Consider the following 12517-nt stretch of genomic DNA (forward strand, 5'->3'; position numbering starts at 1 on the left):
CAGACTGTGGGCAAAGGCTGAGGCACCGGTGGGTTGGGCTTGTGGACCACACCCAGTCCCCTAAAGGCCCTGGGACAGTGGATGGCAGCACCCATGCCGGAAGCCAGTCTCTGCCGTGGCTCTGCTTCGCAGGTGCTTCGGGGAGGGAAGCAGTGCTCTCTCCCCTCTCCGAGGAGTCGGAGACGGGGTGCATCCGGAGCCTCTGAGGGCTGATTCAGCTTAAGCTGTTAGGGCAGGAAGGCAGGAAGGCGTGGCATAAGTGAACTGGCATTTCCACCTTGCCAGGCATCACTGCTAATCCAGAGGTAGAACCCTCTAGGCCCAGGCTGGCAACACTGCCCTCCAGCTGTGGGGGAGGCCGAGGCCGTGCACTGCCCCCTGGTGGCACCATGCGAAGCAAGGCCAGGCTCTCAGCTACCGGAGCTCAACTCTTTCCACTACTTAAGGCTGGGAAGGCTGAGGGCAGGCAGACGGGAGCCGGGTCCCTCCCAAGGTTAATGGACAGCACGGGGCAAGGCAAGGCCAGGCTGCGCTGGCCGCTCTCCCACCCACTGACCACTCTGAGTCTTCTCTTTCCCACTTCCTTCCCAGCCACCAGGCTTAGCAGAAGTACCCGACTCAGAAAGACTAAGAGCTGAGAGAACAACTCCAAATTATCTTTTATTTATACAAAAAAAGGGCATGTTTAGCAAAAGACACACTGAGAAAAGAGAGGCTATGGCCCAGGAGACAAGGCAGGGAGGTGACAGGCCTTCTGAAGGCCTGCTGGGGGAGAAGGGGTCTGGGACAAAGTGGGGAGAAGTCCTGGGTAAGTGCTGAGTCGTGGGGGCTACAGGAAGAAGAAAACTCCAGTTGCATCAACACTGATGGCAGCTCATGAGTGGGACTCACAGTGACCTCGCTGCTAAGTATTCCAGGGGCTCCAAGTTAGTGCTGCCAACGAGTGAAAGCCACCCCCTGGTTCCTGGAGAGTACCCACCAAGGGACACAGGACAGGAAGTGCAACTCGGGGTGAAGGCCAGGGAGAAGCAGGTGCCCTGCAGTGGCCAGGAAAGGTCCAGACTCGAGGCGGAGGTGCTTCCTGTTACGTGCGGGCGTTCCGCTCTGTCTCTGCCAGGCACTCTCTGACTAGGGCCCGGGCATGGATGATGCCTGGGGTGGGGGTGGGAGTGGGGATGGGGAAGTAGCACACAGGGTCTCAGAGACCCTCCAGTCCCACCCACCCCCTCTCGAAGACCCCTCCCTCTCTCCCCACCCGCTTTCCCTTCAGTTAGAGGGACCATAATCTAAAGAAAGGCTAATCCTCAAATGAATCCTGTTGAAATACAAAATTCCCTGGTCCCTCCCTGGAAACCAACTAATTTTCAATTCAGTTCAATACACCTATGGATAGTAACCCTGCCCCTAGTCTAGGCTGGGCTCAGGTGGCCTCCAGGGGTCCGTCCTTCCTGGGGGTGGGGGCCTGGCCTCACTCACCTCTCTTCAGGCGCTCCATGGCGCTCTTGCTGCCGGCATAGGTGGGCCGGATCTCTTTGCCCATCTCCTCTATGACCGACAACAAGTCCGTGTAGGTGCTCTGGGAGCCCTGGGCGCCGGGTGGCTTCATTGCCTATGTCAAAAGAGAACAGGGTAGTGAGCTCAGGCCCTGGGGCAGATTGCCAGTCCCCAGCCATAGGCAAGCTCTCGGCCCCACTCACCTGCACATAGCCCATGGAGGGCGGTCCAAAGTCGTTAAACAGTGGTCTGAAAGGGGCAGCAGCTCCAGGCACCGAGCCCGATGGCGAGGGGACACTTCCGGCTGCAACAACGTGCGAGTTAAGGAGGTCAGAGCGGGACAGGGACTTCTCTTCCTAGCGTTCCAAGCCCCCGACTGGCCCGATTCCTTCGAAAGGGGTGCTCATTCCAGGATGCTCAACTTCAGGGACAAACCCCTCCCCCTGCACCCCACCCGACCCTTACGCGACCACGCCCACTTCACAGGCAAACAAACTGAGGCTCTGGGAGTGTAGGTGACAGGCCCAGAACTGCTCAACTCAGGGCCGCCTTCTTTTCGAGACCTCGACCGCCCGGGCAGACGAACAAGGATGGAGCTGGATCCTCACCTGTAGGGACTGGGGTGCCGGGCCCAGGGGTGCTGGAGCCCGGGGTGCTGCTGGGGGCGGGGGCGATGGGTTTGTAGGACATCCCCAACTCTTGGGTGCGGCGGCCGGCTGCCGGCCGCTCCTCCGGGGTTGGCTGCCTGGCCACTCAGCTGCGCTCTGATTGGCAGGCGGGCTGCACGCCCCTAGTAAATAGAGCTCTGGCCGGAAGGGCGGACAGGCACAAACGCTCTCTCACTCCCGATTGGTGTGCAAAGATGTCACTCGGACCTCCTCATTGGCCGAGACCGGCCCCAATAGGCCGCAACCGCTGCTGATTGGTCGCTGCCTTCCGGACCTCGCACCTGTCTGCTTCGGATTGGGCGGTGCCCGTCGCCTTCTGCAATTGGAGAGTTCGCGGCTCGGCACCGCGCGCTCTCAAACCGATTAGTCCCAAGACTCGAGAGGCGGGGCCTCGGAGCCGGGACGGGAGTCCAGTCGCCGGCGGTTCCCCCTGAGGGGTCTTCAAAGGTGCGGGCACGGCCCCCGCGCCTCACTCGCGTTGCTTCGCACGTCCGCTCCGCGCCGCCGGCCTCGGTTTAGCTGGGGTTGCTGTAGCCTCGGTCCATGTGGGCTGCTGTGACCGCCGCCAAGGAGCGCGCCTTTCCTCCGCCCGGGACGCCGGAGGACGCAGGGCTTTGACGTTCCGAGCCCTGCGTCTCACCCCGTGCGCTTTTACGTCACCTTTCGCCGGTTCAACAACCTGTTCCCGATCTGCGCACGCGCCCTCCGAAAGCATTCGTTTGTTTCTATGGAAACGGGTCCCTCACCCACCCCACCGGCGCACCTATTCCTCCGAATTGCCTTGTTCTCGGTTCTAGGCTAGTGTTGGATCCAAGGGCGACTCACAGACCCTTCAGCCTGCTCCTTCCTCCAAGGCCCCCACGGAATGACAATAGTGGGAACAGCTGGCCTTTGTTCAGTCCTGACTGCATGCCAGGCCCCGTATCCAGAAAGAGGATGGACTGGAGTCAGGATGACAGTGCGAAGCGCACATCACCCCCACGAGCGATTTTCTCTTGGGCAAGTTGCTTACCTCCATATGCCTCAGTTTCTCCGTCTACGAACGTGGAGACGCTAATCACTATCGCACAGGGTTGTCGTGTGGGTTAAATAATTATTTATAAAGTGTTTATTGTTTTGTTCTCTTTCCTGTCCCACTCCAGTGCCTCCAAATCCTTCCATTTTTTCCACCCAGAACCTTGCCCTCAAATCTCATTCCTCGCTACCCGAGATCTTACACTCTCTCCAAACACTAACCCTTTCTCCCAGGCTGCTTCTCCCTGCAAACTGTCTTTGTGTGCCCTCCATGCCTCTAAGTCTATAGTTTTTCTCATCCCCAGGACATTCATTCACTCATCCAACAAACGTTTTCTTTCTTTTCTTTTCTTTTTAAAAATAATTATTTGTCAATGGTTAAGTACCACAATAGATACTGGTTTTCTTTTTCTTTTTAAAAAATATTTTTATTTATTTCAGAGAGAAAGGGAGAGGAAGAGAGATAGAAACATCAATGATGAGAAAGACTTATTGATTGGCTACCTGCTGCATGTCCCCTACTGGGGATCGAGCCCACAACCTGGGCATGTGCCCTTGACTTGGAATTGAACCCGGGACCCTTCAGTCCCCAGGCTGATGCTCTATCCACTGAGCCAAACCAGCTAGGGCATCCAACATTTTCTGACTCTGTCCTATATCCCAAGCCTTTGCTAGACATTGATATGGAAATGAATGGCCATGGCCTCTGTCCTCAAAGAGCTCCTATTCTCAAGGAAGACACAGGCAAAGGCACACAGTGCAGTAAGACAGTGTGGAGGCTGGGACAGGGAGCATCATGTTTGGCTTAATATAGATACAGTTGGTGACATGTAGCAACATTTATAAATGCGCTACATGTATATATATATACACACACACACACACAGGTTACTGTATACACATATCTCCTCAAACTATATCAGCTGAGAGGGCCTAGAAGCAATCTAGTGTCCAGCTCTTGGTTTCTAACACCATTCTCCAATAAAATGAACCAGAGTTCCTTGCAGAAATGGCTGATTCAAGGACTAGGGCAGGAAATATACAACCTGATCCCAGGGCATTTTGTAGTGCAGAAAGTAATAAAATGCTGAAAACAAAAACAAAACCCCAAAGGAGAGTTAACTTGGGGTGGTGAACACACAGTACAGAGGGTGTATTATAGAATTATGTAGGCTGAAGCCTACATAATTTTATTGACCAATGTCATCTCAATAAATTCAATTAAAAATAACAAAGAAAAAACAAATCAGTAGAGAGAAAAAACAAACCTACAATGATTGGGGTATGTGAAAGGGAGACAGGAGCACACTGAAAGAGCTTCCAATGGCCCAAACTGGGACCGTTTGAACAACAGAATAAATGAACTAGTATTGGATTATAACTTCAAGGACAGAATAAATACCCGAGTCCATAGGGATGCAAACACATGATTGACTGAATAAGCAAATAAATGAGTAAGTGGGGGAGAAGAGACCAATCTTGCATACAGAAGAATCCCAATGCCAAATAATTTATGTCGATACTCTGCCCTTAAATGTGGGCTATGGATGGTGATTTCCTTCCAAAGAGTATAGTATGCAAAGAGAGAAAAAAAGAGTAATTCTATACTATAGAACTCGGATAAACACTGCCTCTAGCCAGCTGATCAGGGCCAACATCAATAGTGACGCATGTTGGTAGTGCGCACCGCTGGTGTGAAAGATGAGAGCGGCACCTTGCCCCTGTGCTCTTCCTGCCCCAAACCCGTAACTACGAAGGAAACAGACAAATTTCAGTTCAGAGACATTATATAAAATCCATAAAATACCTGACCAGTCCTCCTCAACACTGTCAAGAGCATAAAATGTAAAAAACAAAGTCTGAGGAAGCATCAACCAAGAGGGGCCTAAGGAGACATGGTGTCTAATGGAACGTGGTCCTGGATGCTGTGGAACCGAAAAAGGGCCATCCGGAAAAAACGGATGAAATGTGCATAAAATGTGGGCTTCAGTCAATAGTAATGTATCAGTATACGTTCATCCGCTGTGACAAATGTGCCCTCCTAATGTACAATGTGAATAATGGTGTGGTGGTTAATTTTATGTGTCAACTTGACAGGATCCTGGGGTTCCCAGGCCTGTGGTCAACCGTGATTCTGGGGGGGTCTGTGAGGGTGTATCTGGGGAGATGAACACCTGTTGAATCAGTGGACTAAGCCAAGCAGGTTGCCCTTCCCAGTGTGGTGAGCCTCATCCAATCAACTGAGGAACTACATAGAACAAAAAGGCGGAGAGAGAGAGGACTTCACCTGCCTGCCTGCTGAGCTGGGATGCCAGTGTTCTCCGGACCTCAGTCTGGAGCCCATGCCATCACCCTTCCTGGGTCTCAGGCCTCCGGGTGTGGGCTGGAACTGCACCACAGGCTGCCCTGGGCCTCCAGCGTGCTGACTGAAGGCTTGGGGACTCCTCAGCCCTCATAATAACCTGAGCCAATCACTTATAATAAGTATCTTCCACATACACATACACATATACATACACATACACATACACATACACATACACATACGCACCTCCTATTGGTTCTGTTTCTCTGGAGAACATGGCCTAACGCATAGGAGAAGCTGGGTTTGTGGTATAAGGGAACTCACTGGACTGTCCTCAGAATAATTCTGTAAACTGAGAACTGTTCTAAAATAAGTTCAGATAGAATGATGGTTACCTGGGTGCATACACAGGTAAACTTTCATTGTGCTGTCCTCAGATTTATACGCCTCCCGGAATGCATGTTACACTCACACTATTTAAAGTAGACTTAAGTAGTTGAGACCTTCTCGGCTCGCAGCCTTGTGGGGTGAGAGGGCCCGTGTGAGAACTGGTGGGGCTGTGGACATTTCCGGTGCCAGCATATACACTGCAGATAATTAAATCCATCCCAGCAACTCGCTCAAACCACCAACCACAGAGCCTCCTGGTTTGGGGGCCACCTGGTGGTGGGAGGCTAACCCTGAGGGGGGTTCCAGTCTTCCCCTGGCATGTACCCTCCAACCCCTGCGAAGAGGACAGACATCTCAGGAAGCAATGCCGTGTGTGCCAACTGGTGGAGGGTGTCAGAAGGAGGACGGGCCATGGTTCCCAGTAAAGCCACTGGCCTGCGGCAAGTCCTCCCCCCCGCAGGCCTGCCAGACTGGCTGGCAGGAGAGATCGCCTAATTGGGGATTAAGGATTAATTGGGATCTTCCAGGAGAGTGATGTTGAGCTTCTGCAGCCAGGCCTGGCACCTCGATGTGCAGGCTCTGGGCTGGGCAGGGCACGGTGGCTGCCCACCTGCTCGGCCCCAGGGCCATCGTGCTGGCCGCAGTGACGATGATGACCAGGTACGGGGCTGACAGTCAGCCGAGCTCTGCAGACCAGGCCTTTGCTATAGCTAGAGGCCTGTCCTGGGTCCACCCTGACCCTCAGGCATCCTCTCTTGTTGGCACTGAGATGTTAGAGTCTCCAGGCCTGAGTGCAAGCCCCACCTCCCCTTCATCCTCACTGTATGGGACGATGCTAGTCCCTTGTCCTCCCGGAGCTTCGGGTGCCAGGCACAGGGGTGGGTTCATCTGAGGATCATGAGGGATCCTGGCCAGTTCCTGAACAGGAGGGTCACAAAATGCAAGAGATACTTTAGGGAGAATAACCCGGCAGCGTCACTCCTGGCCCAGGGGGAGAGATGTCAGTGGCGCCGTGTGACCTCTAGCAAGTCACTTAGGCTGGGCCTCTGGGTTTCCTCAATCTGGAAAACGGGGCATGAAGACGAGGGGAGGGCTGGGGTGAGCAGACGTGTCATTCGGGTCCCCCAGGAAGCAGACAGTGAGATGAAGTTAGGAATGCAAGGCAGAGAAAGGCAAGAAAGCAAGGTGGCAGGAGGCCTCGGCTGTGAGGCCAGCCTGGCCATGCCTCAGCGAATGTAAGGGGAGCTTGCAGCGGAGACCGCCCCGGAGAGGAACCTCGAGTCAGGCAGAAACTTGCGTGTTCTGGCGCCCGCCACGCTGGGCCAGAGGCTGGGGGCTCCGGAAAGAGCTGTCTTCTGAAGGGACCCACAGCCAGAGCCCAACAGCGTCATCGTCTCTTCCTGGCCGAGAAGTAAAGCTGGGAAGAACTCAAGCTCCCTCTCGAAGGGCTCTGAGCAGCACCCCTCCCAGAGAGAATGAGATCCATCTTGGGAAAAGCCCTCACACATCTGCTCCACCCTCTAGAGCAGGGGTCCTCAAACTACGGCCCGCGGGCCACATGCAAATACAAATATTGTATTTGTCCCCGTTCTGTTTTTTTACTTCAAAATAAGATATGTGCAGTGTGCATAGGAATTTGTTCATAGTTTTTTTTAAAACTATAGTCCGGCCGTCCAGCGGTCTGAGGGACAGTGAACTGGCCCCCTGTTTTAAAAGTTTGAGGACCCCTGGTGTAGAGCAACCCCGGGTCTGACAGGGGCCCTTCACAGGATGAGGGGCCCTTCACAGGGGCCCAGCTCTGAGAGAAGCAGGCTGGTTTACTCATTCAGGAACCTTTCCGGACACTTGCTGGGGGCCAGGTCCAGGATCCATTGAGGGCCCCTGCTCACCCAGAGCTCACAATCCAGGGGGCTTGTGACCCAGGACTTGACCTCTGGGGGCCAAATACTGGGTCCTCCAGGGTGAGGAAGTGAGAGGCGAACGCCATCTCCAGGTCTGATGGTACTTTATTGTCAGAGAAACAGAGATGGGCTTGGTGGGGGAGTGGGGGTGGGGTGAGGGCAGACAAGGGCATTGCACACAGGTGGGGGATGGAGGGAAGAGGCAGAGGGTCCCAGCTGGAGGCAGTGGGCTTCCAGGAACACACTCGTGGGCAGTGGCTGTGGTCTCAAGTCCCCTCCGCTGCCTCCAGCTTCTGCGCAGGCTCAGCGAGACATCATTCGCACAAACTCTGCCAGGACAAAGCGGAGGTTTCGGGTCTGCTCTGTGGACCCCACTAGGGGCGGGGCCCATATACGGGCCTTGAGGTGTGAGGGAGTGTGGTCAAGTGAGTCTCCTGCATCTGATCGGTAACAGGTCTGTCTCTAGGTCAAGGAGCGGGGCTTTGTCTTGTGGACAGAAAACATCTTGTAACTCAACTGTCTTCTCTCTGCTTTGGCTGCTCGGAAGCTGAGGAGCAACTCTGGGGCTGCACCCTGATTTTCCGCGGCTTCTGTGGTGACCTGACCCTTGTGCTCCCTCTGTGTCGAGGAGGAGCTGGGTCTGGATGGGGCTGCCTGGATTCGGATCGCGCTTCATCTACTTCCTGTCGCTGAGCACTGACACTTCCCTAAGAACTGACAGACTCGCTTCTGGCTTCTCTGGTTCACGGGAAGATGAAGCTCCTCCCTGCTGGGTCCTCTTGGGAGAGGATTCGGGGGTGGGGGGCTTCGCTCAGGGCCTGGCCCTCAGCAAACGCTCTGCCTCCGTTCTTTCTGTGCTAGAAACCTCCCAGGGTGTGTGGTGGCAGGCGGTACCTTCAAAGTCGATCAGGCCGTCCCCGTTGAGGTCAATGTCCTGAAGGATCTCGTCCACCTCCCGCTGGGTGAGGCGCTCCCCCAGCAGGACCTTGAGGGCCGCCCGGAGCTCGCCCAAGCTGATGCAGCCATCCCTATTGGTGTCAAACTGTGGCGGGCGGCGAGGAAGAGGAATCGGTCAGTCACCCAGCCCCGCCCTCACCGCACACAGCAGGCCCCGCCCGCCCTCAGCCCAGGGGCACACCTCTCGGAAGGCATCCCGCAGCTCCCGGACGCCAATCATGTCTGCCGTCTCGGCCAGCAGCTTGGGGCCCATCAGCTCCACAAAGTCTTCAAAGTCCACCTTCCCGCCACCTGGGGGCTGTGCTCATCAGAGATCCTGGCCGGCCCTGGCCCTCCTCTGCCCCTGCCCTCCCCTTCTGGCCTGGGCCCGGTAACTGTGCCCTTCTCCCTCCGAGCCCCACAGGCGGGGCCATCTGTGGTTTTGATGACTTTCCTTAATTTCCTGAAGAGTTTGGTTGGGTTCAAGCCCTGGCTCCAATGACCTGGCTGTGTGACCTTGGGCAAGTCACTTAACCTTTCAGAGACTCAATGTCCTCATCTAACAAATGGGAATAGAGGGATGGAGGCAGAGCCCTTGCCTTGAGAATGGCCGAGGTCTGGGCTCTGGGGCCAACCAGCAGGCATCTCTGTGCCTGGGCTGCCCAGCTGCCCTGGCCTGACCTTGGGAGAAGTAGGGATGGGGTGGGTCTGAGGCACTTACTGATCTGCTGTGAAATCTCGATGAGCTCCATCTCAGTGGGCATGTAGCCCATCGTCCGCATGCAGGCGCCCAGGTCCCCATGGCCGATGTAGCCGTCCCGGTCTCGGTCAAACTCCTGGAAGGCGGCCTGCAGCTCTGCCAAGTAGGGCAGGGTCAGTCCTTCTCCAATGTCCCCCTGGGTCCCAGCTCTGATCAACTCACCCTTCTCTCCTTGGTCTAATCATTCCCTCCGTCTAAACATCACTCTTTGCTGCCTCAGGGCCTTTGCACATGCTATTCCTATAATTCATTCTTTCAGCAAATACTTAAGGAGCATCTGCTATGTGCCAAGCTCTGCTCTAGGTAGTGGGAATATGACAATGAAGAAGGAAAAGGAAGGAAAGGAAGAAAGGAAGGAAGGAAAGAAGGGAGGGAGGGAGGGAGGGAGGGAGGGAGGGAGGGAGGGAGTAGCTCACATTCTGGAAACTCTCCCCTCCTCTTGGTCCTCCTGTCATGTACTCAAGGAAGTCTTCCCTCTCAAGTCAGAGCCTGCAGCCCATTTGCCCTCGTAGTTGAGGGCACTGAGCGCCGTCTGCACTTGCTGACGTATTGACGTCTGTCTCCAGAGGACACAGGCCGGTCTGTCTGGTTGGCCATGTTCCCAGTGCTCAGCACAGGGCCAGGTGGTGCCTAGGAAGTGCTCGCTGAGCAAATACAAAAGGGGCCCAAGACCCACCTGGCCAGTGAGACCGGGCAGCTGGCAGCTGGGGCTTTTGTCGGCCCATCCCTGCTCCGTCTGTCCCGTCTCCTCGCACAGGGCCCCTGCAGCCTCCTCCTGGCTCGAGTTCCTCCTGGAGACTGCTGAGCACCCCCATCCCCCCGTTCTGCTCTGTGTGCACCCCCCACGTCCACCCCTCCAGAAACTCTAGTTCTTTCCAAACCCTTTACCTTCAATCTCCTCCGGCCGCAGCTCCCGGTCCTGAGGGGCACAGAGGGGTTAGGAAGTCCCTGGACCCCTTGTTTCTTGTTCTTTGGGGCTCTCCAATCAGCCCACACACACCCCTGCACAGGGTCTGTGTCTGACCCTGCTCAGGCCTCCTTCCTCCCCATTCCTGACGGGCCTGGGGTCTCCGGTTCCCCTCCTCTGACCCCGCCAGGCCTCTCCCAGGGCCTCCCCACCCGCTGCCACCCTCTTCTAGGGCACGGAGCCCATTGGCCAGAGGAGGGTCTGGTTTGGGCAGATCCCAAGCTTGGTGGCCTCAATGTCACCCTTTGTCTCCTAGAGACCCTGCCACCTCCCTGCCCATCCCCTGGGTGGCTGTCTCTGACATTTCTCTGGTTCTCTCTCTGCTCCCTCTCCCATCTGTGTGCCTTTGCTCCGACCTCCCCTCTCAATCCTCTCCCCCGACTCAGGGAGAGGCACAGCGAGGGAATGAGGGCGGTGGCAGGCGGGCGGGGCAGGGGCTGTACATACAAGCTGGGTGGCAGCGATGCTGGGCCGCAGGAAGATGCAGGCAAGCCCCACCAGGCTGCTGAGCACCGAGTAGCCCTGGACGCCCCGTCTGGAGCCCCCCGGCTCCTTGGGGCTGTGGGGGGAGCCCCCTGAGCGGGAGCCGGGCCACAGCCAACTGCCCTGCAGCAGAGCCGGCCATGAGCTGGGGCAGTGGCTCCTCTGCAGCCCTACCCACCAGCCTCTCCTGACGTTGGCACCTGGCACAGGAGAGAGGGGCCCTCGCCTATTGCCACCCTAGGCTGGAGGGGCCCCCCTTACTGTGCAGTTGGGCAAACGTGAGGCTCAGGAAGGGCAAAGGACTTGGCCAAGGCCACTCAGAGAGCCAGAGGCGGAGCGAGACCTTGAGCTCAAGCTCTGGGTCCCCCAGCAGAGAGCAGGGTCGGCCAGCAGGATGGGCAGCTGGGGTCCTGTTGAGCTTGGTGGGACGGGGGTAGGCCCAGTGGGGACCAGCCCCCCAACCTCCTGCCCCCCCTGCCCCCCTCTAAGCCCTGCCCCGCCTCAGACAGGGCCCTGCCCACCCACCTGACCCTCCCAGGGTCCAGCCCAGGCTCCTGGCCGTGGCTGCTCCCCCTTCGCCCCCTACCTGAGGTCCCCAGTGTCGGGGCCGCTTGGCACAGTTTCCCATGGGCCCAGGAACCATGCCAGGCCTGGGCCTCTCGGAGGCTGTGGGCTCCCGCCAGCCCCAGCTGCTCCCAGTGAGTCTGGGAGGCGGCAGGGGATTTTCCAAGGGTTTTGTGGGGAAGATCGGGGGCGGGTGGGCAGGCGGGGAGCCCTGGGCACAGGGGCTCGGGTCCTAATCCGGGATTATCTCTGAGTGTCTTTGCTGGTGGGGGGGCCGCTAGGGCCCCAAGGCCCCTGGGCTGCGCAGCCTCCCCTCGCTCACTCCTGAGGGTCCTGCAGGCACCCGTCCGGCGTCCCTCTCCTCCCCCCGCCCCCTAATCTCTCCCCATCAGGACAGACTGGGTTTCTTCAGAGGCAGGGCCTGCCCCTGGGAGGCGGACGCCAGGCGGTGGTGCAGGGCGGCCTGGGCATCCCTCCCGTCGGAAGGGAACCCGGCGGTGTGACCTCTGCAGACCCTCTGCTCACTGCCTGTCCTGAAAGGAGGCCTGGGAAGCCCCTGCCTCGTCCTGCCAGGCCCGGCTCTCACCTCGGAGCACCTGCCTGCCCTCCCGCCCTCGGCACTGCTGGCCGGCCCCCTGGCCCTCGCCGCTGGATGAGAGGCTGACCAGCCGGCTCTGGGGCCAGGGCCTGCGGAAGGGCTCAAGGGAGGACAGGGCGGGAGGGGCTCCTGGGTCAGCACGCATTTCAGGGCTTCCTCCTGGCGGGGCGCGGCCTGGGTCTGTCCTGCGGGGCCCCAGCTGGGGAGGGGGGTCCCCTCTGTTCGCTCATGGTCCCCTCACTGGGGATAAGCCACAGCCCTGCCCACTTTACCTGCCCATAGGCCGCCTGCACCTGGGCCTCCAGCTCCCGCAGCAGGAGCCGCCGCCTGGTGACTGCGGGGCTGGCAGGGGCCTGGCTGGGCCCCGCAGTGTCCTCAGAGGCCTTGGGGTCCCCCGGGGGGAGGCTGTCACCCTCTGGGCCCTGAGGAAAGGCCAT

At 57.6% G+C, this 12517-nt stretch overlaps 2 protein-coding genes across 5 annotated transcripts; both read right to left on the bottom strand.

Annotated features, from left to right (window-relative positions):
- Positions 1-635: 635 nt before the first annotated feature.
- On the bottom strand, positions 636-2807 carry CDK2AP2 (cyclin dependent kinase 2 associated protein 2). Of its 2 annotated transcripts, none has more exons than XM_081100357.1 (4): positions 2103-2807; positions 1698-1798; positions 1477-1609; positions 636-829 (listed from the first exon to the last, which is right to left on the bottom strand). In XM_081100357.1, exons 1-4 carry the CDS (start codon positions 2182-2184, stop codon positions 654-656), a joined length of 492 nt encoding a protein of 163 aa, XP_080956483.1. In that variant the 5' UTR covers positions 2185-2807; the 3' UTR covers positions 636-653. The 2 variants fall into 2 exon arrangements, with proteins under 2 accessions (XP_080956483.1, XP_080956484.1); XM_081100358.1 differs by having other exon boundaries at positions 636-1152.
- Positions 2808-7862: 5055 nt separating this feature from the next.
- CABP2 (calcium binding protein 2) lies at positions 7863-12517 on the bottom strand (the record flags this gene model as incomplete). 3 transcript variants are annotated; one of them, XM_081098382.1, is made up of 7 exons in its annotated part: positions 7863-8101; positions 8667-8814; positions 8911-9020; positions 9430-9564; positions 10357-10387; positions 10883-11041; positions 11505-11561. In XM_081098382.1, the coding sequence occupies 7 exons, from the start codon at positions 11559-11561 to the stop codon at positions 8076-8078; spliced, it is 666 nt and encodes a 221-aa protein (XP_080954508.1). In that variant the 3' UTR covers positions 7863-8075. The 3 variants fall into 3 exon arrangements, with proteins under 3 accessions (XP_080954508.1, XP_080954509.1, XP_080954510.1); XM_081098383.1 differs by lacking the exons at positions 10883-11041; positions 11505-11561 and adding an exon at positions 12353-12517; XM_081098384.1 differs by lacking the exon at positions 10883-11041.

The sequence above is a fragment of the Myotis nattereri genome (genome assembly GCF_964212035.1).
Source record: "Myotis nattereri genome assembly, chromosome: 9".
NCBI lineage: Eukaryota > Metazoa > Chordata > Mammalia > Chiroptera > Vespertilionidae > Myotis > Myotis nattereri.